Genomic DNA, 27,404 nt, shown 5'->3' on the forward strand with positions numbered 1-27,404 from the left:
ACATTGGTTCGTCAGCGCACAGCAGACAGTGACAATCTTATCCAAAAATGTTACATTCTCACCTTTACAAGTAAGTGCCATGTCAATGGGAATGGTTCCTGTTAAGATTTTATACTGCTGACATACATTTTTGATGGCACCTTCAACAGGGATATGATTTGCCATTTTGCTAGTCTGCTCTACATCGTTTGCAGTTGGCTGACAGCTGTCATTTGTAAAGGCTGGCAGTCTTACTTCAGTACACAACTTTCCAACATTTTTCTTGTCAAATCCTCTACTATCCAAGACAATGTCTCCTGGCAATAAATTGTCAAGAAGACCACTGTTCTGAGTTATATGTTTGTCATTTCTATAACCACTCCACCCATTTGATATGAAACAAACAGACCCCTTGAGCGTAATACCTATCAAATACTTAATAGTCTGATCGTGCGTGTAGCGGGAAGGAATGTTGCCATGTGAATTAAGATTGGATGGTTTCCCTGTTAAAATCTCGAAACAGTCTATAATCACTGCCACTCTGCGTCCAAATGACTCCACAAACTGGGAAGGCATAATTTTGCACAAAGTGTCTCTGTCTGGCCATACAATTGAACGCTTCAGGTTTGTATATAGAAACGCCACAGTTTCTTTGAATATACTGTTCGCTGTGGTTGGGGAAACATGAAAGTGATGGGCCAGGTGTTGTGCAGGCAGATCCAATCGGAGGCGCATAAAAGTTAACAGTAGCATTTGAAATGGAATAAGAATTTTTGTTTGGGCTTGCATGAGGGGAACCAAAAAATGTAATAATGCTGTAAACGTTCCCAGGTTTGGCAGACCTGTATAGTACTGTACTTCATCGCCATCGCCTACAAAAAAACCCTCAGACATCAGACACAGGTCACAACCCGATAGTCTGTTTTCATCCCACAAACTGTTTATTTCTACACATTTGTGCATGCACAAGGCACATTCAGTCTGTGTTCCTGCATCCTCTTGAGTGAAGTTGTGTGTCCCCTCCTCAGTGTGTAACTGATCACTTTCTTTAGCCTGGTGGGTCATCATCTGGTCATCAGCTGGATGTGGTGTGTTTTTCTTTAGTTGTTCACGCTTATGGCGTCTTGCAGAGCGTGCAGGATTAGTCTGTTTAATCTCTGTGTGGCCAAGATGTAGGGATGGTGCCCAGTCGGGGTCAGTCTCCATCATCTCGTATGCCGGTTTACCTGCAATGACATGAATCGTTTTTTTATTATTTATAGTTATTGTGGAGATGGCTCCACAACTCAAGATCGTCTCAATTTACCTTTGTGAAAATGCCGTGAACACACAAACATGTGTCCAGAAATGCGGTCGAAGGTTATGTTTTTCCGTCTAACTGCTGCCACCCACGTCATGCGACGCCGCTTTGTTAACTCGGAAATCTGAGTTCCAAAGTGTTGTTTCCAAGTGGGAAATCTGAAATACCGCACTCCATTTTCTATACGCTTTCCACGTCGGTCGTGACTGCGATTACGACAGTTATTTACACAGCAACTGTTTACCATTTTTGTTTGTTTGCAGCCATACAAAACAAACTTCTGTTTTCATTTAGGCTTCCGTGTCCTGAACTCCCAATACGCATTGCGTTGTTGACGTCAAGTTTACTCCCCTTTATGCGTCCCGTTTCTCGGTGTGCTACAATCGGCAAAGGTGTCAACATTACTTGAATAAAATACTCTTATTTTCCCTTTATGAAAATGTCGACAGCCAAAAGTCTGATATTTTTGTGAAAGTGATGTCTTTCAGCCCACGTGATGCTTTCTTGATGGTATAGTGGGCTACTTGCTGTCTACCTAGCCTTTTCTCCCATGTGGGAAATCTTGTTATTAATCGTTGTCAATTTCTTCACCATGTCTATTTTGGGATTTATGACAGTTTATCATGGGTACGTGCTTTGGCTGTGTAATTGATGTTGGATTATCTTGTTATACACTAAACTGCCAGCAGGAGGCGCGATGACAGCATAATTTAAAATCTAGATTTACATATCTTTAAATTCAAATCCAAAAGTGGTGCCATCATTGTTTTAGGAAGATATAGATTTGTTAATCTAAGGCATTAATCAGAATATGAAGAAATATAGCATCAGGGCACATGTTTTAATTTTCATGTGCTTATTTATAAAGAATTTGAATTCTCTTGAAAGTGACGATTCGGAAAGCTGCAATTGCCAGACTATAGAAATTATGTTTTTAAAAAAAATTGGGTATTTAAACCATCAAATATTGACACCAATATGGTGACAACCTTTGGTAAATTGTTATAAAAATATTTCTATATCATTATTATATTTATATTATATTTTTTACAAATATTTTTATTGTTTTTTCATGGTAAGGTTGACTTTTGCATGAAATTCAGTGTCAACATTATCCACTGCTGAGAATAGGTGTGGCAATAGGATACACATGTCACCACTTGTTTTATGGCTTTCCTGTCCCTTAGGACTGATTTCATGTATCACGTGCCACAGAACATATTTACCTGGAATGTGTAATGTATTGGTTGTCTGTAAATTAAAAATTCTTAAAGGCACTCTTTATGTTGTTTAAATAGTCTGCTGAGAATATGTGGTAAGTATCTAGAGAGAGAATTTCCTTCTCTCATCTACGTGTGAAGATTTTGTATGACTCCATGCTTACAGTCGTCTGAGTGGAGGACAGTAGGCTCTGTTCCTGTCCAACACCACCCTGTCTTGCCTTTGTGTAGAGCTGGATTTCCAAGAGTGTTCAGAGTTTGACAGTAGCTGCTTCCTTCCCTGGATTTCAATACCCTTTATTCTGCTCAATAAACAGTGCAGAGATATAAAGCATCAGATAAAAGCAGAAGTCTTCAAAAGGGGTCCGTGACCCCTAGGGGCAGGCCTATGGTGGTACTGCAGGGGTAAATGTGACGTTGGTTAAAATCAAACAAAAAGAGATGAAGATATCCGTTGAACACACATTTGATAATAAATTCTTCAATCAAAGCTAAAGAAAGTTGTCTAATGAAAATTCTGTCATCATTAACTCACTATCATATTGTTCCAAACCTGTATATTTCTTTGTTCTGCTAAACACAAAGGAATATATTTGGAAGAATGTCAGTAACCAAACAGATCTCATCTCCCCATTTACTGCCATAGTTGGGAAAATAAGTACTATGGGAGTCAATGGGGGATGAGATATCTTTGGTTACAGACATTCTTCCACAAATCTCCCTTCCTCCAATATAAGAACTAGTGTCGGAGAACATGTACAGATTTTAAATTAACTTTTACATTTATGCATTTGGCATATGTGAGAGGTAGTTGAAAAAACTTAGACCTTTTGAAAGCTGCCAAGTTCTTCATAGGAAAACCTCACAACTTGCATGTCTGGACGTGAATGGAATGATGCAAATGCAAGCAAGACGTGTTAGCGCACACTCTGATTGAATTTTAAATGTCACCAGACAAACATGATGTACAGAGTGCATAATGCAATTAAAGTTCATATAACAGAGACATTTTAAATAGCAATTATCAAACTAATGTCTCTTTCTACATGTATGTTTCTGTGAAGAGCTTCTTGGGCTCAAATAAGTCTATACATTTGTCTCTCTGGTCTTTATTGCAGCTCCTCTAGGCATCTCTTTTTAAAGGTTGAGCGTTTGCTGTCTCCGTGGCAACCACATCGCTCTATGGCTGCGTAGGATATCCTCTGCATTTCAAAACCATTCCCACAGTCTGGGCTTTCATAATAGAGTGCCACCTCCCCACGGTCCTCAACTATGTCTCCTGTTAGATAATCATCACATGCAGACCTCCGACATTCAACTGTGTCGTGCCTGGATTCGCGCTTTTTCTCCTGCGTGTGCATCTGCACACGTTCTCTATTTGTCTTTGTATGGAAAAGAAGCATCTGTGAGCGCTGTTGCCGTTGAGGCTTTTTGGAATAAGATAGCTCTTGGCACTTTTTTGTAGTGCATTTGTGGTCGAAAAGCTTTGTGACTTACATTTAAAGATAAGGCATTGCATATTTGTTAAACTCTTCTAAGGATCTGAGGGTATGTGTAGGACCCAGACTCCCTCCTGCACAGGTCGCTGGGCTGACTGGTCACGAGAGCACATGCCCCGCTGCGTTTTAAACAAAACAGACAAGAGGGTAGATCCCACGCGCACACTTTTTTCCGCCGCACGGCATCTCGCAGATGCACAAATAGTGTCTCCAGGGGCAAGGCTGGGGAAAGCACAGCACGACGCATGGAGAGTGAGCAAGCAGTTGGGCAGACTTAGAGCTCACAGCATTCACTTATGGATCACTCAAATGTGCAAACATCTTTCTGGAAGTGTTGATGAGACAGTTTAGATAGGATTGTGAATGATATCAAACTGAGAGGAAGAGCATTTGGTGAGCCTTCTTCACACATTCTGCGGAGATGCTGCATATTAAAGTAAATAGGAATACCTCGCTGCATACCTGCGATGTGGGAATGGGTGTTGACATGGTTAGGGGGTTGGGAGAGAGAGAGACGTTAAAAAATATGTGCAAGAAGGAAGCGTTGGGAGGAGGTCGAGGAGGAGTTCAGATTTTTTCCCATCTCCTCAGGCAATAAAAGTAGACAGCAGTAGAGCGTGTTTGTGCCAGCAACTGTAAGTTCCTGTCTGTGCTGTTCCTGCGTGTGACTGGTACAGTGAAATATATAGAGGATGTGAGAGAGGTGAGTAGTTTGTGCGTGCGTGTGTAAGAGACCGAGAGGGGCTGAGGACTCGCTCCGGCAAGGGAGCGATCCAAAGGGAGACAGAGTCGTGTATCAATGAGAGCATACGAGGGAGAGCAGCATTTCCTAATATGAAGCCTGGACAGCAGCCTGCACTGTCTCCATTGGGCAGGATGGAGACTAAATCTGTGTTCAGTTTGCATAAAGCCCTGGCTCAGCCTGTGAAGATGTGCATGTTGGATTTCCCCGTCTCCATCCTGGATGATCTGGTAAGAGAGCCTGTGGCGTTCTGATTTACCTGAAACGACTTTGTGTTTGTGTATCTGTCTGTGTTTCCTTTTAAAACTGTAGTGCTAAAGTACTTATCCTTTGGCTCTATTCAGATGTTTTGTATTCACACTGGCTCAGAGCCATTGAGTAGTTTAAGAGCCAGATCTCTACGGAACGGGTCCTCCCCTGTGTATATGTTAAAAGCATGTTAGTTCTTGCATGTCAGGTTACTACGCTGGTGTCTTGGGTTGTATTCACTTCAGTAGGTGTGAATGTGTTGGATTCAATAGTGAGCTTTACTTTGCCACGCTGAACTTGATATTGTTGCTATGCCACCTGTGGTTTTCAGGGCTTTTTTCTGATGGCACAATTTGGACAGAGATGTTTAGGGATGATGTGCTGACCTTTGCTCAGTAACAGGTGTTCTTGTGCGTCAGCATTTCTGCAGCTGCAAGTGTGTTTATGGTTACTTAGTTCCAGTGCTGTTGCTGTAGTACTTGAGTCTGGACTCGGACTCGAGTCCGGACTCAAGATGTTTTTCTGTTGTCTCCCATTATTCTCGGACTTGATTCTGGACTTGGTCATTGGATTTACCAAATGTTCTAGTTGGTCTGGACCGAGTCAATCACTTTTTGTGATGGGTGTCAAGCTGTAGAAAAACTGATAAATAATACTAAATTAAGTTGATGAATGATTCGAGTGTTCTGGTTCACAACGCTAAGATACTGTGCCTAATTAAACTAAAAGTTTTCCTGAAATCAACACTCATCATACAAACCTTTACCTATAAATTTCCTATTTTTTGATCATAAGAAATAAAGTAGTGTATGTGGTCTTTCAAGAGGACTGTATGTGGTCTTGACTACAGCCCTGCTTAGTTCTTATTACACATTATACGATTCAGTACTGCATTAAATCTGGATCAAGTTTTCTGACTCAGTTCTGGGCTTGTGCAACTGTATTGTTTGGGATAAATAACATAAATAAAACTTTTTTAATTTTGATTTTAAAAACTTTGATAAAATAATAACAACGTTTATATCATCAGTCCAAAGATTTTTATGATCGATCAAGGATTTGTGTAAGATTTTCTTGAATCAGTATAAAAGATGTTTACTCTCATTTGTAACTGACAGTGTTTTTGAAATACTGTCTCTTTTGGCTCTGTTGAGAAGAAAGCACTTTAAATGCCAAGATCTTAGTGTCCAAGCGCCTCTGAATGGTCATGGAGCTTCAGTGAATACAGCAGGGTAATAAATTTAGACACATATTGGCGTTTCTGTGGCAGTCAAGGAAAGAAAGTATGTGATGTGTACATACTTCCCTCTGGCAGTGAAGTTTCTTTATTGCTTGCTTTCTTTTTTATTTTAGTTAGTACTTTGCTGTTCTCGTACTCACATAGTCAGACATACTGGATACAGCTGTCTGTCTTTTTCACAATGGCATGAGAGCAGGGGCGGAGGGGGGGGGTTGTCTTTTGGGGCTCAAGCCACAAATGTTTTTTCAAAAGCCCCCCAAACTATCTCAGGTTTCTAAAATGAAATAATTCAGTACTCTGGGTGGCAGCATTCAGCTTTAAACTCGGCCCTCCACTCCAGTCAATTTTACCGAAGAAGACGTTCAGATTAAAACAAAGGTAAATTACATGTGTGCAAATTAAAATGCTGAATAATTTTGACATTTAACACGCTTTTCAAATCAGTCATTATTACAGACATATTCTATAAGATAAAATAGATAAAATGTCATTCTGAACATTTGTTTTGTTATGGTTTCAAAAGGATATTACAAAGAACAACTACATTAAAATAAAGTAATATAGCTGCCATAAGTGGGGGAAAATATTCTCCTTGGGGGACCATGCCCCTTCATTTGGGCTAAGCCCCTAATGTCTACAACATCTGGTTCCGCCCCTGCCTGAGAGTCATCATTATCCTAAACCCACATAGACATCCATTGGCAACTTTAAGAGCCAGTGTCATGAAAATTATTATTTATTTGTGTGTTTGATATCTCAGGTAAAAGGCGCACAAAGTACACTTTATTTATATACACTTCCATAATGTACCCAAAGTGCTCATAATTTTCACACATTAACTTTGTTATGTGTTAACGGGGTCATATGGCGCTAATACCTGTTTTTTGTGTGTTATTACAATTGCAAAACTTAAAGTGTCAGAACAAAAGATGCTTTCTATCTAAAAGCAAATGCTGCTCACCCAGACCTGCCTGAAACGCCTTGTGTAACCACACCCCCCACAAACTATTTTTTGTATATAAAAGCGGAGTTAGCACACAGGCTACATTACTTTGAAGAGTATTTATTTGGATCACATTATAAAAATAAATTATTTTCCAAAAACAGTCAAGCTCCTGGAAGTGGGCGGAACAAAAGCAGAAGCACACAAAACATCATCGCATTATCCCTGCATGACCGTTGATTCACTTTAAATTTGTGTGGTTTACATTATGCACGTACACACCGATTGCCAACAAAAAACGAACATTTGATTCAGTTTAACTTACCACATGTGGTTCATGTCCGGCATCTTTTAGCGCTCGGACTGCTCCGTTCTGCAAATACAGCATTATATCCACCGTTTATATAACATTCACCATGTAATGCCCTGAACAAACAAAAGAAACTGAACTTCTGTAACCCGAACAAAGCACAATTATGGCCGTGCTCTTTCTCTCGCTGGTTAAGGTGTGGGCATGCTTTTATGGGAGAATTGTCCAATAAGGGACTAAGAACCCTTGTTGCCTAATGGGAATTCATGTTAGAAAAAAACGTTCCATGACCTGTAGCAATTGAGTGTATCGAGCACAGAAATACTACGTCATACATCCACCTCTATTTTTGACAAGTTGACCATATTAAGCATGAGAAGGAAAGCAGCACGTTTAACATTGTAAAGTACAAAATTATTGTGTGAAAATAGAGCACTTTAAGTCAATTTAAGTGTATTGTAATGCATTGATTTGATCTTGTTATTGTATACTCATCTACTGTATACTTTTGTAGACAAAACAAAATCTCAAAATTCTTCTAGTTTGGTTTGGATTTGGGGGTCTTAATTTGAAATATACAGATCAGTTCGTATTAAAATGTATTGCTGCTCATTAAAAGTCTAATACGTTGAAATAAGAATGAATGTTGGGAGAATACTGCTTCGAACACCAGATCACACAGTTTTGATTTTATGAAGTCATCATTCAAGTTTCACTTTATACTTGCTTCGCTTTCATTTTGGTTTTCATGGGAATTTTACAGACAGCCCAGAGCAGGAAAGTGACGTGTTAATGAGCTTATCGGAAATGCTTTGGCAAAAGTGTTGGTCTTCAATGAGAGATAGTTAAAAGGGTTCAGTTTGTGGGAGTCATGTTGCCGTGTTCCCTGTGTATTGATACAGCTGGTTGAGTCAACACATGTTTCACAGGGCCAGTGGCAATCATGGGGTCAGTGAAAGACAGATGAGACTTTTGTGCTTCATATCTGACACAGGATTAAGGATTTCTTTCAGCTGATACTACAAAATAAGGGTGATGCGGTGGAAAGATAGACTTAATCAACTTGTTCAACTGGCACGCCGGTGTGGATTGAAATGTGTGTATGTCAATGAAGATATACACTGTGATTTTACAGGTTCGGAGAGAATCAATCAGGTAAGAACAACTACCTGATATACTACTAATATTCTTCACTAAATGAGATGTTTATCTAGTCTCACCAGATCCAGTAGCTACCACCCGATATGACGTAAAACACACATACAAGTACACCAATAGTTTTATTTTTTCTTTATTAATGTGACTTTTATAATTATTCAAGAATGTTAATGTTGTCTAGTCTTTTTGTATATTGAGTGCTATTTGTATTGATATACAGTAATAGTATACAATGAGTAATATATCTAAAGCAGCTCCACACAAATTGTAGTATATTCAACATTTATGCTTTTTTACTTCAGTGAACACACATTTTTGGGATTATAAACATGACAAACATATTACATGAACATGAGTACATTTACGCATGGCGATGTGAAATATATGGGCAGTTTCTTGAAAAATGTGTTAAAATCACATAATGTCGGGATAGCAAACTACATGTGACAGGATGTGTGTGTGTGTGTGCGTGCATGTGTAGGTGTGAGTGGATGCCAATGATGGACAAGTATCTTCCTCTATTCGAAGTTGTGAAATCGTCTTTCAGGTGCTTTCCACTATCAAGGAAGAGCACACCTTATCCGGTTCTGTGCTATCCTGTGTTTGGCATAGAGGATAACAGAGAGAAAGAGAAAGAGAGGCATATTACATCAAATTCACATTCCCTGAACACATGTTCCAAATCTTAATTCAGAACATGTGGGATATTTAAGCCTGTTGGTGTATTATACACGTTTATGTATAAATTGTGATTAATTAATGCTGTTGAATTTATGAGTAGTCACTTCGGGACAAAAACACTTTGTTAGCACTACATTTGACCTGAAGTTTGGTACTGTCAAAGTACATTGGTTCATTTTTTTTAGAGGTTTACATAGGCTTGTTAGGGGAGGAGACTTTTTGTTGCAGCACTTATGTGAGGATTCCAATGACCTTGATTTTCAACAGTAGGAAGAATGAAAACCATTTGTAGCCATGTTTAAGTTCGGATTGGAAAGCAGTGATCACCATCTGATTTGTATGTGTGTGCCTGGCAAAAAAAGACAGGATGAACTGAGCCAAGACTCTCCAGAGGACTGTGCATGCTGGTGCTTTCAGAGAATAACAAGCTGCTATCAATCTCAGCAGAAAGCAGGACAAATAGGTTGTGCAATAGAGTTCCAGCTGTGGCATAGATAGGGGCTTAACTTACACATACATGTTGGAGCGATCTCACGCTTCTACTTATCTCTATTCATAGAACAAAACCATTTATGACCAAAGTTATATTTTGATTAAAGTTTTTTTATTTAATATTTTATATAATATAGTATGAATCTACATTATATCATATATTTTTCTATTTCGGTTAGACAAGGTGACCTATTGAATGAAGTTAAGTACAACATTGGAATATTAAGTTATGAATGTATTTTAATTACAACATTGAAACATGAATGCAACACTTGAACACTCACTGTTTGTATAAGCAGTTTAAAGTCTGAATAAATACGTTTCTAAGATAAATTAGTTAATGGAACAACTTTGAGCAAGTATTTGTATTTGTCTGCTTTGGCAACAAGATTTATTGAAACGGTGTTTCAAAACCCTAGTGTTCAGACGCATTGAAAACTTGCTACATAATAACTCCGTGTGATAGTTCTGCATGGCAGCCAAGCATAACTAACATGTATTTCAGTTCAATTAGAGAGGGCCCAGTTTTATTCATATCCAGTGTAGATGTCTGCTTCGTTTGTGCAGCCTTCAATTATATGCCCACAAATCTATTAGCAGAAGAGAATGTATTCATTCTTCTAAAAACTCATTGGTATCACATAAAAATGTGATTATAAATGTAAGTAAAGCTTTTTATTAAATGGAATCAAGCTGGGTGTTTGTTGTCACGTGCATTTTGTTTTTAGCTCAGTATAAAATTCGTTTTGTCTATGAAATAAACCAAAATGTCCGTGTGTGTGTGTGTGTGTGTGTGTGTGTGTGTGTGTGTGTGTGTGTGTGTGTGTGTGTGGTGTGTGTGTGTGAAAAAACAGTCTGTTTGATATATGGGTATAATGCAGAATAGATTTTGTTTTAAAATATGGTGGTTGGAAAGTCCTTGTCAGAGTTTCCCCACAGCCGTCTTGTCAGAAATAAATTAAATAATTATTACTGTTGCCTTGGGGAGGATTTTACTTTGGGAAAACACCACCACCAAAACAGGTGCCACAAACAGCTGCTCTTACTCATTGTACTAACACTTGTTCTCTCGAGGGTTCGAGTTGTCCACGGAGCTTTGCGTCATTGTTGCAATTATCCCTTTAAAATAAGTTACTCGTATTGTCCAACAGAGGGCGTCATTAGCATGGATTTAAATGAAAGATCGTGACTACGTTCGGGTTTTTTTTGCGGTAGCTTGGAGGCTTGAACACCGACACATATTTTTGAGGATTAATAAAATGTTTACCTACATTTAAGGTTATTCATTGTACAGTCGTGTTGGCACAAAAGTATAAATGAGAAAAGAGAGTAAAATGTATTCACACGAGTCTGGGTAGAGTTGCAGTGAACCCCCTTAAATTTGGACATCATTTGGGGTTACCTCATTACAATATATACACATTATTAAAGAAAACAAACTTTGTTGTTATTAGTTAAGCATGCATACATATATGCGTAAGTATTTGATACAATTCGCCAGCTCCTATTTATAGCTTAAAACCCCTCAAAGATTAAAGTCTAGATGTACACAATGACGTAAGGCAAAATTAATGCAGGTTCATTTATACCCCCCTGTAATTGAAAGCGATTAAAGTGGTATTTTAGGAGAACACGGCAGCGTTTCCCGAATTTGACATCACAATGAGTCATGCAGTGGGCGGGGCCGGGAAACGAATTCGTCGAGGGGAGGAGGGTTTAATTCATATGCGGGGCGGGGCGTAGCGGCTCAGTCAGGCAGGGTATTCCCGTCTTCTTCTTCATCTGAACTGATACAGACTAACGCTCGTTGCTAATAGCAGTCAAATCTCAAGACATGGGCTTCTTTATGAAGAAGTAATCGTTAACATAAATGACAGTTCTTCAGAAATGGTCTACGTTATGGTGATGCAGTCGGACATTCTAGGTGTCAAACCATCAACCCTGGATGAGCTGTTTGACTCAAGCACATGGAAAATTAAAAATATTTGGGATGGGGTAAAGCTAGAGGTCGCGGCCGGAGATGGCTGTCCGGTGGTCTTAAGTAGTTACACGCATTTGGACCCTGATCTGCCTGTTCTGGAGGAGGTAATGCAGTTTCATTCATTAGTATTATTGGCTTTTTGGATGCAGTTAGAAATGTTTAATCAGATTTTTTACTATGTTATTATAAAACTCATAATTTCTGTGCTCTCAAATGATTATTTTGACCTGTTTTTGGCCATTGTGTGTACCGTATAGATATCTTTCTAGGCTGAAATGGCATAGGCTTTAGTTGTTTAAGAACAATCTGTTCAGTGGGGTACTTTGCCATTGTGTCTATTGAATAGAAATAAATTGGACGCATTGCATAAAGTAAAACATTCAAATATGTTTGCTGATCTACTACTTTGGTCACATAGAGGGGTTGATTCACCATGTAGAATATGTGCTTACATTCCTACATTGCTTTGGACATCTGCTAAACCAAAACAACCCACTGCACCATCATCATCTTGATCCGGGCATTGGCACAGTCTGTTCCTCTCAACAGACTGCTCCCTTTACAGCTTCTCTCTCTATAAAAAGCACCATGGAAGCAGTTCAATAAGAATCGCGTCTCCTTTCGATATCAAATAAAACCTCTCGCCATTTGAAACAGACATGAAAATAAATGCTGCCATCTATTATATGAGGATTTTTCTGACCATCTGTTAAATACCAGCAAATGATACTTTAATGCTGTTGATGTTATTTTAAGAGGTTAACAGGGGCTGGTGTGTTATATCGTCTATGAAAGCGCAGATATGGTCAGCTGAGAATATAGGTTGTTACATTTAAGAATGTCTTATATAACGGATGGCATTGTCAAATGTGATGAAAGACTCAAGTTATTGATTTCCAGTTGTGAGTTCTCGAACCAGTCGATGTCTTATTTGTTTTGGAGGAGAGTAAATTGTTTTATCACCACGGTAAAACCACATTTTACAGCTGCTAGCTAGTTAGGGTCAACATGCAAGTTTTATCCATGGTGTGTGAACAACATGTCCTCTTTTATCTTGCATTTCAATGGCAACAGCACATTGTTGTGACTACCCAGCAATTCACACCCAAAACTTGTTCATGGCACCGCAGCTCTCACACAGAAGAAGAAGCTTCCAGTGTATCACCTGCTGCTAACCTTCACTTGGCTAAATCTAATCTGATTCATTACAATATTACAGCTGGGTAAATCCCTCCCATTTCGGCCCCGCACAGTCATCGAATGCCCTTCTCTGCCCTTGGGGTTGGGGTATTTTGTGAGTGAGTGTGTGTGTTTTTCTTCAAGACATCATTTGACATTCATCCACTACGGGTCTTGTTGCCTTATCTAATCCAAACCTCTACATGTTGCAGGTCAGCAGGCATTATGGGTTGGATGGAAATGGATTTGGTCAATGGTCATAAAACTTTGCGTTAGTAATCAGTTCCCTCTCCATTAGATTTTCTTTAATGGTATGGTGGTCATAAAATGTGCATTTATATTTTTTTATGTAATTTCAGTCTTGGCAATAGTTCAGTTATTCCGGTAGATGTAACCAAATCAACCAGATGTGAAAGTCCTTGTATAATGGCTCTCATTTTTTAGATCAGCTGATCCACGAGTAAAAGCTGCATATTTTCTGTCTCAAAGGATCCAGAAGATCTTAAGTATTGAGGAGCACTTCAGTTTTCCAGCTGTTTGGGGTGCTCCACATTTTGCTTCTTCACCACTAAGTGCCGTTGATCCCATGCCATCCATTTATTAAAAGTTTTGCGTCACTATGTTTCAAGCGATTGGCAGCTGATGAGGCACACGCTGAACAGGTCACAGAACTGACTTGCACTGTTGTCACTGGGTTATTGCTATAATAATCTTCATTGTCCCGTGTTTGTTAAAATGTTTACAAATTCTAAACGCTTCTTAAAGGGGCCTTTGTGTGGTCGATTGAACTCTGAATATTGTAATGGGACGAGCAGAGCTGAACTCCGTATAATGAGAAGAGCAGGGCTTACATTGACATGTACAGAGAAGCTTTTGTGGTGGGACAAGAGAGGGATAGTGATGAAGGGACAACATGGATGTGAGAGGCAGGAAAGGCTAAAGGTGCCGATTAAAGAGGCAGACGAAGGGGGAAGGAATAAATATGTAACTCCATTTAATATGCAAATTCGGATTATGTAAAAAATGGAAAAGTTAAAAAACCTTAAGATGCAGTTAAAAACGTATCGGATCTATACCGTACATTTGGTTACACTTAAATCTGTCCTTCTGGAGCTTAACCACAATTCCACAGAGTTGCACTCTGAGTTGGGAAAAATATTTTTCCAAAGCTTATTTTGGAGAATTCCTCCCTGAGCTCTGCTAATCTCATTTGAAACGTGGGACCAGATTTCAGGGGGAACTTTGGCACAGCCGAAACATGGTGAAAACAACTTCCAGTTACTGCAAAAAAAGATCATAACATTTACAACACAGCAACTTTTATCCCGTGAAATATAACAGTACGAAAACAACCCAGAAATGAGAAAGGTCAATAGATAATGAAGTTAATGATTAGAGCTCAGTGACTCTCTTCAAACCATTTCTCTTTACGGTAAATATTGTCAGTATTTCTCAGTTTTAGTCTCATGGTTCACACGGTTATATTCTAAACTGTATGGCATATATAACTGCTAACGGTCATGTTTTACATTCATAATCTGAACACAATCTGAAAAAGTTCAGTTAGTGCAGAGTAAAATAGGTGCTTGTTAAAAAAAAGTTGTTGGAAACTTCCAGGATAACGTGCAGTAAGAGAGAAATCACCTTTTTACCTTTTCTTTTTCCACTGTGGATTTTCGCAGCAGGAATCTCTGTCACATCACTCTGCTCTGAGGTTTAATGTGCTGTAACTAACTGCGCTAAAAACCTACCGAGCAATGCCAAAATACACAGACTCCAGCTTTGCTCTAAATATCCCATCTCTCTCTAGCTTAATAACTCTTACAGGAGCGTGAAACAAGAGAGAGCATATGAAACATAAACTTATCCTTGCAGCACAAATAAGTTTTGTTTGGCCTCCTGGCCATTGCTGACAGAAAAGAAATTTGGTCATTCATTGCTCATAGTGGCTTAGGGAGTGTTAAATTATAAATACTGCATTATGTAAGTTAAATAGCATTATTCTCTTTCGGCTGACAAAGCCGATACGCTTGTCAGGCATTTAAAATTTCATTTGCAGGTATGCTAAAAATGTTATGACACATTACAAAAATATGAAGAGATGTTTTAGGTCTTTAAAGTCAAACTCAATAATGGTTAACAGAAGGACATCCAGCACACACTACAAGTATAGATCGATCACTGCTGTTGTAAATTCCTTACTGTTGACCTCACCCACGTCCTTTGTTTTGTTAAAATGCAGACGCATCAAGTCTTGACGGCATTCATACAATGTCAGTTTGATATGAACGTTTATTTAAACATCGTGTGAAAATGTGTATGTATGTGCTTTAATGCAGCCACGTGATAGGGCTTGTCCTTGCGCATTGTTGAACTCCTCTCTGGTTTTGACAGGAGGAATTGCGTATTGTTTGTGTGTTGTTTGCAAAGGATGCACCTGTCAAGGAAGCTGTTCTGCAGTATTCCTTACTTTCTAACCTATGTACATTTCAGCACTCTTTGTTATACACAGGAAGGCTGTCAGGCTTTGGGTGAGAGGCTGTCACATAATATGAAGCCGTGTGGGGAGTTTTCATTTCTTCAGGCTTTGTTATGTGAATGATCAGCCTATAGCATTAAAATCAAAACTTTGAATGATGATAAAACAGTATTCATTTAGCAAATAAACATTTTTGTTTTGTGGTTTTCACATGGCCAAGATCATTTTCTTAATCATCATTGTCTTATGTTTCCAGTAAAATTGGAGCTGTAGCCTATGACTAGAATTACAGTTCACCCAAAAATTATCATTCTTTCATCATTTACTCACCCTCATGTCATTCTAAACCTGGCTTTCTTTCATATTAAGAACACAAAAGAAGATATTTTAAAGAAAGTTGGTAATCAAACAACATCGGACCCCATTGATCTGCATTGTATGGACACTAAACAACTCACAAAAAGTATTTTGTGTTTCACAGAAGTACATTTTATACACAGTACGTATATACATACATATATATATATATATATACACACATCATATAAGTTTTAAACAACATGAGGGTGAATAAATGTTGACAGAATTTTTTTGGGGGGCTGGAACTAACATTTCAAGTTTATTTTACCCCAATTTATTTTTTGTTTTACTTCTGAATAAAGTTTTACTAAAACAGTGTATACTCTATGGTTTGTTCACTGACAAGTCACTGCTTTAATTCAAAAACCGACGTTGTTTTATTGTTTTTAATGCACTGGTACTGTGTAGCTACAGGTTGGTTTTACCCAATGTCACCACCCGTCAGATGTCCCTTACATTCATGTAGCGTTGTCTCGGGTGTTTTTTTACCAGGCCTCTGCGTAGAATACTGTCACTGCCTACTACTTTCAGTCTGAGTCACAGGGGGTTCCCTGAGTGTCAGTGTGTAACTATGTTTTGTTTTTGGTGAAGTATATGTCTACTTCCCCATGTTTTCAGGGTGAATAAAGAGAATTATTTTCTTCACAAGACATCTAACCTGTTTTACACGTCTGTGCAACATTTCTACTCCTTTTTCATTCACTTACCCAGAAGCAGATATATTTGAGAGCAAGTGTTATGTGGCATAGGATGTGCATGTTTGTGTGTTTGTTACCATAGTGACTTCTGGACGGAGTCTTCTGGTTGGTTTATCTGTCTCTGTTTTGTTGAGCATGCACCGACTCACACCCACACACGCATGCACAGGATACACCCGCGAACTGTCACTTCCCATAGTTCCCTGGGAGTTCCCTTTTTTCCATAGTGATGTCAAGTGCAGTACAGAGCAGTTGGCTGCTTTATGCTTTATGCAGGGCTTCCAGGTTTTTCAATGATATTAAATCATAAAAATGTGTACATTTTTGGTCAGAGAGAATTCAGACTCTAAAATGGTTATGTTTTATACCTTATGATAAGAACTACACTATTTTATTCTATGTCACATCAACACTTTTTCTTACATACTCTCATCAGCTATTAACAATATAGTACAGGGTTTCTAAATTCTTTTGCGTAATGCACCACTATTGTAAAATATGGCCTAGGACACATTTATGATGTCAGGTTAAGATGTGGACTGGGTACCATGTGACAGTCCCTGATAAAGAGACACTTTCGACGTCCTGTGTGCTTGCTTGGTGTTAAGGCTGATTAGTAGTAATCCTGTCTCACCCTTAAAGCCCCTTCTGTACTAGAACTATATGACATTGTATGACCACATTCACCAGACGAAACACTTATTTGAATAATACTCAGCGTTCTAAAGAATTCTTGTTGCCATTTCTAAATGTCTGTGGTCTTTTTGTGAGCAAATAATTGGTTAGAAAAAATAGTCTTTGTAATCTATACAAAAGTATAATAAATTGCATTAAATCTACCTTTTAGTTTTCAATTATTTTACTTAAATGGAAAGTTCGACCCAAAAAAATATTTCTTCATTTACTTCCCCTCCTATCATATGAGACTGGTATGACTTTATTTTCCATAACCAAACAAAATTGGACCCCATCATATGGATTTAAAACCAATAATACATTTCTCAAAACATCTTTTTTTGTGTCTTCCATAGAAAAGAGGTTTTGAATGACATGAGGGTGATTAAGTGATGACAGATGTTTTTTTGGGTGAACTATAAGCTTTGCAGATTTTTGGATAATGTTTAGTTTATCTTTTTATATTCTTATCTTAATTACTACATAAACTTTTAGTGAATGTGTGTGTTTTATGTAAAGAAAGAAAAAAGCATGACACAAATAAAACCCACGTACTCAATGTTTCTCTGTAGAGCTCAGTTCAGGAGATTGGAGAGGAGGTGGAGGAGGGAGCCATCTATACCATCACGCTGCGGAAAGTGCAGCTCCATCAGACAGCCAGTAAAGGGCAGCGATGGCTGGGTGTGGAGACAGATTCTGCCCTCAGTCTCTATGAGACGTGCAAGGGTCGGACCATTAAAGCCGGCACACTGGAGAAACTGGTGGAGTACATGGTTTCCTCGTACAAAGAGAAGGACTACACATACGTGACTATATTCCTTTGCACCTACCGAGCTTTTGCCACCACCAAGCAAGTTCTAGACCTGCTGCTCAACAGGTACATGGGCTTTCAAACACATTTTGAAACTATGTCATAGTGTGAATTTTATCTAAAATACATGCCATCTCAGGTATGCCCAACTGCACGATCAACCATTCTCAAAAGGATCAAAGCTCTCCTCAGAAGACTACACAGAGCTTAAAAAGTAAGCATTGTGGTTCAACCATAAGTTTATAAGTCAGCCTTTTTGGGTGTTGTTAACCCTATTTTATGGGCACACCAGCACTGTCTCATCTATCCTGGGTGCTTGGTTGGATCAGTACTCTGAAGATTTCTGGAGCCCGCCTGATCACGGATGCCTGCAGAGCCTCATATCCTACCTGAAGCTCAACTTCTCCGGATCTGATCTGGAGAGACGAGCTTGTAACTTACTTGAGCATTTCCAGCAAAGGCAACATTCTGAGGTTGAACTTGAAGGTACAGTTTGATCGATCTTATGAATCTTATATCAGACTAAAATATGTTTTTTCAAGCTGGCGTAACTCTCTGTGACAACTTATCATAGCGGGTGATCTGTGCTCCTGCCCTTTTGCCACACCTGAGGAGAGCAGCTTGGAGGATGAACCGTTTTTTAACTTCACATCCTTCAGTCCTGCTCTGGTTGCTGAACAGTTAACAGTCATGGATGCGGTAAGAGATTAATCATCCTGTCATAATGGCTTTTAGTCCTTTTTATATGGTTGAAATAATCTAGTGGTTGAGGATCTGACCTTATAGTTAAACATCAGAAGTTATAATAAGGTGCTTTGGTGATTGGTCTTAAAAGGAGTAAAAACAAATGTTAACAAGACAAAGGTTACCTGCAAAACATAACAACATTAATCTGGTAACTAACCCAGACTGTAATCATTGTCTTTTCCCAGGAGCTGTTTAAGACGGTTGTTCCATATCATTGTTTGGGTGGTATATGGTCCCAGCGGGATAAGAAGGGGAAGGAGCACCTGGCACCCACCATCCGGGCCACCGTTGCGCAGTTTAACAATGTGACCAACTGTGTAATTGCCACCTGCTTGGACAACAAGTCTCTCAGACCCTTTCAAAGAGCAAAACGCATTGAACACTGGATAGAAGTGGCCAGGGTGAGAAACCAAACCTTCAATGTGTTTACAGCATACACCATTAAGTACGTCATAACAGCATCACATTCAAAAGCATTCCAATTATTATTAAATAAACTAAAGTTTCTTTGTCTTGGACAAAGTTAATCGCGATTAATCGTATCCAGAATAAAGGTTTGTGTTTACATAATATATGTCTGTGTACTTATTTTGTATTTAGGAATACCACATATCATACATATTTAGGAAAAATTTTGATGTTTACAATTATTTATATATAAAAGTGTATCAAAGGGGATGTGCAACGGAGTTTCACTCATCTTAACAATGTTAAACGTGCTGTCTTCTCACGCTTGACATGGTCAGCTTGTCAAAAAACGAGTTGGAAGTATGACGTCGTATTTCTGTGCTCGATACACTCTACCAGCATCCATATAGGTTTCGGAAAGTTTTTTTTAACATGAAAATCCATTTCGTAACAACTTTTCTAATTGTCCGTTATTGGACAATTCTCCCAGAAAAGCCCGCCCACACGTCAACCGATGAGCGATAGGAAGACCCACTTACCATCAATATTGGCTGCGCTGCATCTATATTGGCTGCGCTGTGTGCCTGCAGCTGCAGCTCGTTACTCTTGTGATAGTGAGAGTAGTTGAGGTGTGTTTGTTTGTTCACAGCATTTTAGTGATAGATGTTATATAAATGGCGGATATAAATCTGGATTTGGAATTGATAGATGGCGCATCCTCATCGCCAAAAGATGCTGGATGACCCGCACGCAGTAAGTGAAACTGCATCATATGTCTGGCAAAGGGTGCGCACGTGCTTTAGTTACGGCCCCCATCCCCCTGCAAACGTCGTATGTTTTCTGAAATAATCGTACAGCTGTATCTGTGTTTTATAAATGTGATCAAACTAAAGATTCTATGGAAATTTGAAGGGTGTGATACTATTCTGTAAGTACTCAAGATTAACATGAGATATGCAGAATCCAGAGTTATGGCCACTTTCATTTTTATCTTATATATATATGCATGAATGTTTATGTTTTTATAAATACAAAATGTATATGCATAGTACACCAACATATATTATGTAAACACAAACTTTTATTCTGGATGTGATTAGTTTGACAGCCCTAGTTATATTGTATTGAAATTAAGCCCCACAGTAAGTAATATGCAATTGTAAACCTGAAAATCTACTTTCACTTTATTGCTGTTGTACCTGCTGTTACGTACTGTATATAAGGGGTGTAATGTTGTACACTGGAAGTCCACATTTGTTACTTGGATTCCTTTTCTTGAATATTTGTTTGTATGTGTTCAATTCAGAAATGTCGGATCTTGAAGAGCTTCTCTTCCCTGAAAGCCATCCTGTCAGCCTTGCAGTGTAACTCAATCCATAGACTGAGGAGGACCTGGGATGAAGTGTCCAGGTAAAAGCCTGACTACAATATCTGTCTGCAGTGAGCCTGAACAAGGCGACAGAGATTCTTATTTAGTAGTTTTTGTGCAAGCTCATTCACACCTTTGTTGTCAGCACCAATTGTTGACGCTTCAAAGTACAGCTAAACCAGCTAGAAAATGTTGTGAAAGACATGCCTGTTATAAAGTGGCACATTTGAGATTTGGGTCACAAGTTGCATGCTGTTAAATGTAATGTTTTTATTAAATGGAGATGATAACGTGCAAATGTTATGCCGTTTGCAGAGAAAGCTGTCGCACTTTCCAGGAGCTGTCTGAAATCTTCTCAGATGATAATAATTATTCCCTCAGCAGAGAGCTTCTCATTAAGGTGAGTAAAAGGATTATTGAAGCTCATGCATATTTTGTGTGATCGTGCATGCTCGTCTCTGCAGTAAGATCTGTCTGTTAGCAGTCATGCGCATTTTCAACACCTTGCATTTTTCAAATTTTAGACGTAAACTTTAAAAGCCGCCAATATTTGTTGTCAGTATCTGTTGCTAGGGAAAGACAGGATGTGGTTATATCACACGGTCATCTACAGAAATGCTTAGCGTCGTACAGCCCCTTTCAGCAGTGTTAAAACCATAGCAGCCACGGAGTAAACACAAACCCCTTATTCAGTTTCACAATATCTGCAGCCTGCTGGCTCAACGTTCAGCTTTCTACGGCCTGCTGCGTTTTGTTAAGCACAGCTTCAAATGCTTTATGTTGCGCTTTTTGCCGGTTGGCATGCTTCGGCTATGTTTGATAGACATTTTTTAAAAGAATCCATTAGTGTTGAAAGCACTCCACAGCTTTGAAATAGTGAACCAGCTCTTACAGGCGAGGGTCTGTGCATTACAATGATTTAAATTTGGGTAACAGGGTTTTTCTTAGACAAATGGCAGGAATAGCAATATGAAAAAGACACAAATGTTCAATGACTAATTATAGTTATTACAATTAATGAATGAATTAAAGTTTTTTTTTCCAGGAAGTATTGTAGTTCATTAGTTTGTCAGCTGTTTAGAGTTGCCAGGCAACGTGGCACAATAATACAGAATGTACCATCACAGCTCATCCCATTAGAATTTGAGCAGTTTTTAAATGAAAGTTTTATAAACACATTTGTAACATTCATTCATGACACAGCCAATTATAAATTAAATATTGTTTCTTTATGGCAGATTTGGATACATACATGTATATGAAACCTATTGAGATCATCTGAAGATAGTTATTAAATAGATAGATACCAATAGATTGGTAAATATATGTTTAATGTGTGCAATGTATATGGGTTTAAAATAGCATAATGTGTTTTGATGTTGTCTAGAAGTCTGTTTCTGTGTGACTTTCCCAATAAGATCATATTTGAAAAGTTTAAATTAATATTAAAATTGTTATCGGAAATATATTTTTCTGTGTGTGCCATGACACACAAATGAGTTTTAGAATGTATGAGGGTTTAAAATAGCTTAATGTTATTTTGATGTTATGTGTGGGCTTGCCCGAAAATTGCTAAACTTGACAAAGAATTTGAAACCACGGATGATGAAAGATTTCCTTTACGTACAGTCGAGCAAAACATTGAAGTGCATCCTGAGTATGTGTGCTTGTGTGAAGAAAAATGCTTTGTAAAACTCAGCTGGTGCTATTTGTGACGAAGGAATTCCTGGGATGATGTCATAAATTTGTGAGGCCAGATAATGGCCCAAAGGGCTTCCCCAGGGCGTTGCCCAGCACTATCTGTAAACACCATTCACCCCAACTCTAGTTTCCATTTTGCGTCACGGTGTGTCATGACAATACAATCTTTAAATTCCATTTTGACTGGATTATCTGCCCTCATGTCATAAGACTGCACAACTTTTACTCTGTACTGTATCAATGCAATGCTCTTTCTCTTTAAAATACTTTAATTCTAAACTGTCTTTTTGCAGGAGGGCACCTCTAAGTCTGCTATCATTGAGATTAACCACAAAGGAGGCCAGAGGAGACACCATCAGCAGAGAGAGATGGTGTGTTCAAACAGAATTATTATAAAAAATGTTCGTATAACATATGTAATATGTAAGCAACAGCGCCCTCTTGTGATCAGATTGATTCGATTCTGCTAAGCGTGCAAAGTATTAACATTAAAGCACTTCAATATTTTCCTAAATGGAGGTATGAAGTCTATTTATTTTGTATTGCTCATCTTCTTCCTGCTGTTTAGGGTATAGTGCAAGGAACTATTCCATACCTCGGAACGTTTCTGACTGACCTGGTCATGTTGGATACTGCTATGAAAGATCATCTTGAGGTAAGGAGTGATATGTCTTGTTTATTGTAGATAATTTCATATTAGTAAATATCTTTAGGGATTCTCATAATTTATTGTTTTGTTTAGGGTGGGCTGATCAACTTTGAAAAGAGAAGGAAGGTGAGTCCTTGCAACTGTTATAATGCACTAGAGGCCACGCCATTATTCTTAATATAATCACAGATAAATTATACATTTTACTGTGCCATAACAAAAAGGAAAGATGTTTAAAAAATAATTCTGTCCAACTAGGAGTTTGAAGTGATCGCTCAGATCAAGTTGCTCCAGCTGACCTGCAATTACTACAACTTCACCAGAAACCAGCGCTTTACTGATTGGTTCAAGAGAGTGGAGAAACTTACAGAAGCTGAGAGGTAAAAAAAATGAATTTAATAGATATAATCACCTCAGAGTACTCCAATTGTTGAAAATATAACATCTTAAACTTAAATAATTAATAAGTATGGTGGCTTTTCAGCTACTCTCTGTCCTGTGAGATCGAACCACCGTCTGAGCCTGTATGCAAAAAGAACGGAGGCATCATGAAACGCATGAGCGAGGAGTCGGGCTACATCAGCGCGGGCACCTCACGTTCCAAGTCCTTTGAGCAGCCGCGTTTGAGCCAGTTAAAAGACGGCTTCAAAGACACGTCCGATTCCATCAGTCTCACATCAGCCGGATCCTGCGCTTCAGATGCAGAGGAGACCAATCTCAGTTTGCTGAACTCCCCAGATTCAGCCAATCAGAGAGTAAGACCTTATAACATCATACACTGGTTGCGGATTTTGTCCCCTTATGGAAAGAATATATATTTTCCTATATATTATCTGACAATATATTCGATCTTTTAACATATTTTTGAAAATATATAGAACACTGATAATATATAGCAATATTACAAGATATCGAATAATACATAAGTAAGTGCCGCTTTTCATTTAGTGAAAAATAGAAGCACTTGGTATCAATAATATTACATTTTAAAAGAATATATTGTTTTTTTAATATTTTTGTTTCATAAGAGTCTGGGCTACTTGATTGATTACAGATTTCTAGTTTTTACAGCTTAAAGGCTTGTTTAAATGAAAAAAATAGTCTCAAATGGTGATTTAAATGTGCTTTTAGACATTTTTAATTGTAAACACTTAACAGTCTGTCTGTTTGTTGGTTGTTTATATATTACACTATATAAACCTAAGATTCTTTCTCCAGACATCTACACCAACTTTGAAGCACTCTATATTAACCTCGGATACAGGGGAACTTACATCGGATTCCTCTTCCAAGGTATTTAACCTTTCAGGATATCATATATTTGTATGTACCCATGATGATTATTTTTGAATAAGCTCATTAAAAAAACATATTCTTCTGCGGACCACAAAAGAAGATACTATGAAAAATGACAGTGAAAGCCAGTTGGGTCCAGTGTTGTTTGATACCAACATTCTTCAAATTATCTTCTTTTGTGTTCTAAGAAAGAAAAAAAGAAAGTCTTGGAATGACACAAGGATGAATAAATAATGACATTATTTTCATTTTCGGGTGAACTATCCCTTTAGTTCTACTAGTTGCCTTTAAACTCACACCTTTTGATTGATTTTCCAGCTCTGGGAATCACCCACCATGTCAGGAACGTGTTTGGGACTAGAGTCTGATTCCACCAGCTCAGCCACCTCTTCCTCATCCTGTGTCTCCACTTCTGCTGGGCAGCCATTCCACTTTCACAAACGCTCCGTCTCGGGTGCTTCTGACTACTCATCGCTCTCGCTACCACTGTACAACCAGCAGACGAACGACTGCTGCATCATCAGAGTTAGTCTTGACGAGAACAACGGAAACATGTACAAAAGCATCCTGGTGAGTGAGGAGAACATAATGGGATATGTGACAAGAGTTTGGAAGTGCATTGAATAATTGATGTTTAGACTTAATATAAATTATCATGTATTTCAGGTGACAAGCCAAGATAAAACACCAGGTGTCATTAGGAAAGCCATGGCCAAGCACAACCTGGACGATGAGAAATCGGAAGACTATGAACTATTACAAAAAGTCTCAAAGCTGCAAGGTAATAAAATGCTTCTTTGCATGTAGATGACCTAAAAACTAACATAGACTAAAAGATTATCACCTTCATTTGTTTTATTTCACCCCACAGAACTCAAAATCCCTGATAACGGAAACGTTTTCTATGCCATGAACTCATCTGCCAACTATGACTTTGTGCTGAGGAAACGCGGCGTTCCCAAAACCTGCCGATCGAAGAGCACTGCTAGCCTAACTCTACCACGCATGAAGCAAAAAGGGTTAAAAATACCCAAGGGCTTTTTCTGAAAGCACGTTCATCTAACCAAGCACCGTTTGGACTTTGGAGATGAGCAAGAGTCACTTTATTAACTCCTCCCACAGTATTATCTGGATCTGTATACTGTGGATTAATGCATTACTGAGATTGTTTCTTGAAGGAGGCTATACCTGAGTTTTCTGTCTTTACGGACTATGTGACAGACATAGGGCCACTGTGGATCATGAAAAGTTTGCCTTAAGACACTGTGCGAGAAACATTTTCTGAACCAAATGCGATTGTTCGTGCATGAATACACTACATTTGAAAAAAGCAAACACACGTCGGAAGCACTTTAGAACTGTCCTTTACTTTAGAAATGTGCTTTTTGGAAAAGTCATGTGATCCTTTTAATTTCAAATGTGGATTTTACATTCGATTCATCTTTGAGCTCAATAGCAAAAATGCTATCACAGACTGTGGGATCTAGGATCGCTGTTGGTGTAGTTACAGTATTACATGTACAGTACAAAATGTGTAAAGTGTACAGTATTTTGTTAGGTTATTAATCCTTTATTGTTCTGTTTGACTTTTCATCCTAGCTGCTGCTAATTTCGCTCGAGCATACTTTGTTTTGTTGTAGACAGCACTTGACTGATCATAGCCTGAAATTAATTTCACAGTGATGAGCAATGACAACTTTCCACCAGTGGTGTGTTGAGATAGCTGACTATGATTAAGTCCAAAAACAGACAAATGTTATTACGTTAATAACGTGACATTCATCACTATTATTTACTGAAACACTTACATCTTTTACTATTTTATCAAAGTCTTAAGAGAGGAAATCCTAATTTGAGCAAGAGAAGTGATTACACTCAGTATCACTGCATTGGATTTGTGCTTGTCAGCGTCCTCTGGTGGTCAGTTCTTTCTGTTACACTTGTCAGGTTACAACGAGATGACAGACTAAAGGATTCTCTATTGACTGCTGGTTACCTTAATGGTGTTACAAAGTCACAATTGAGCATGAGGAGATGACATGTCAAGGTGCAGGGTTTACAATGTTATTTTTGGTTATTAAATAGCCCCAAATAATGTTATTAATGCATATAAAATACAAACATTCTGTGACAGGTCTTGTTATCCAAATCAATTGATTTAGAAAGATGTCGATGCCAAAGCTTTTCTTACTTCGTTTTTTTATGTTGATTTCTAAATGTATTTGCCATCCATTACATAATTCTAAAACTCTACGGGAGGTATTTGCAGTTTGTACCAAACACTGTGAGTGTGGCTTCACCCTACTAAGCCTTTTTGCATTGTGAACTAAATCCACGAGTGCTTTCTGACCAATTAATTATTTAATTGCATTAAGTGGTCTTTATGAAAACAGTAGATTTTCAGAACTGTTTACTCAGTTATATGTGTATGTTTGTATATGTGTGTGTGTGTGTGTGTCTGTTTGTGTGTGTGTGTGTGTGTGTGCGTGTGTGCGTGCGTGCGTGTGTGGGTGTCTGTTTGTGCGTGTGTGTGTGTGTGTGTGTGTGTGTACAGGTTTCTATACATTTTGTGTACAAAATGTATAGCTACGTCTTAACCACCTTGCGCCCTCACAATGTAAACTGTATTTACACAAACTGAACGATAGTTATTTGAGTATGTAAATATAATAATAATTCAGGGTTAGTACATGTACCAACTTTTTGTTTGTGTGCTTGTGTGACGAGAAATGAAAGAGGAGGTTGTTGATGCTTTCCTGATATTATGCCAGCTATATGACTCAACTGGAACAAAAAAGCAATTGTGCTTAATGTATGGTGAAATTTTATGCCAACAGTGAATCCTCTCATATACTTCTAATGCATTTCTCCTTGACCTGCTGTCAGAACATTACTAAATTTTAATCGAATATTTCTGCCTGCGAATCTAACTCTGAATGTGTTAATAGTAAAGTCCAGTATATTGCCCGATCTTAATTTATTTACGTGTTTACAATGGTTTTATTTATAATTATTTTACTGTTGACAAGATAAATGAATAAATGCACCTTTGTATGTTGTACAAATAAAAGCTACATTTTCAAGAACTTACAAATAAATATGGGGAAGATCCAGTGATGTTTCATTGTTTGATTTCACGTAAATAGGCCACGTTTTCGATGTATATATTCACACTGCAAAGGCTGAAGAAAGCTGTGCCTGTCCAAACATGAAGTTACTTTATTTTTCCTATTTCTGT

The 27,404-nt window shown here is 38.3% G+C and overlaps 1 protein-coding gene across 3 annotated transcripts; it reads left to right on the forward strand.

Annotated features, from left to right (window-relative positions):
- Window positions 1–4,158: 4,158 nt before the first annotated feature.
- On the forward strand, window positions 4,159–27,284 carry LOC306900265 (ral guanine nucleotide dissociation stimulator). Of its 3 annotated transcripts, none has more exons than XM_079467074.1 (17): window positions 4,159–4,970; window positions 17,758–18,062; window positions 18,136–18,210; window positions 18,289–18,482; window positions 18,571–18,695; window positions 18,929–19,144; window positions 20,458–20,561; window positions 20,836–20,920; window positions 22,515–22,592; window positions 22,790–22,876; window positions 22,964–22,996; window positions 23,129–23,250; window positions 23,355–23,625; window positions 24,089–24,163; window positions 24,485–24,736; window positions 24,833–24,947; window positions 25,038–27,282. In XM_079467074.1, exons 1-17 carry the CDS (start codon window positions 4,833–4,835, stop codon window positions 25,211–25,213), a joined length of 2,451 nt encoding a protein of 816 aa, XP_079323200.1. In that variant the 5' UTR covers window positions 4,159–4,832; the 3' UTR covers window positions 25,214–27,282. The 3 variants fall into 3 exon arrangements, with proteins under 3 accessions (XP_079323200.1, XP_079323201.1, XP_079323199.1); XM_079467075.1 differs by lacking the exon at window positions 4,159–4,970 and adding an exon at window positions 8,359–8,637 and having other exon boundaries at window positions 25,038–27,284; XM_079467073.1 differs by lacking the exon at window positions 4,159–4,970 and adding an exon at window positions 11,461–11,898.
- The last annotated feature ends 120 nt before the right edge of the window (window positions 27,285–27,404 follow it).

This window comes from Barbatula barbatula, assembly GCF_947034865.1.
Source record: "Barbatula barbatula genome assembly, chromosome: 11".
Classification (NCBI taxonomy): Eukaryota; Metazoa; Chordata; class Actinopteri; order Cypriniformes; family Nemacheilidae; genus Barbatula; species Barbatula barbatula.

What these genes read in the sequence shown, in the direction of transcription:
- LOC306900265 (XM_079467073.1), top strand. Translation starts at nt 11,701, where the DNA reads ATGGTCTACGTTATGGTGATGCAGTCGGACATTCTAGGTGTCAAACCA. An exon ending in GACTACACAGAGCTTAAAAA is followed by an intron (nt 18,211 to 18,288) that starts GTAAGCATTGTG and finishes TGGGCACACCAG; the next exon opens with CACTGTCTCATCTATCCTGG. An exon ending in CATCGGATTCCTCTTCCAAG is followed by an intron (nt 24,164 to 24,484) that starts GTATTTAACCTT and finishes TTGATTTTCCAG; the next exon opens with CTCTGGGAATCACCCACCAT.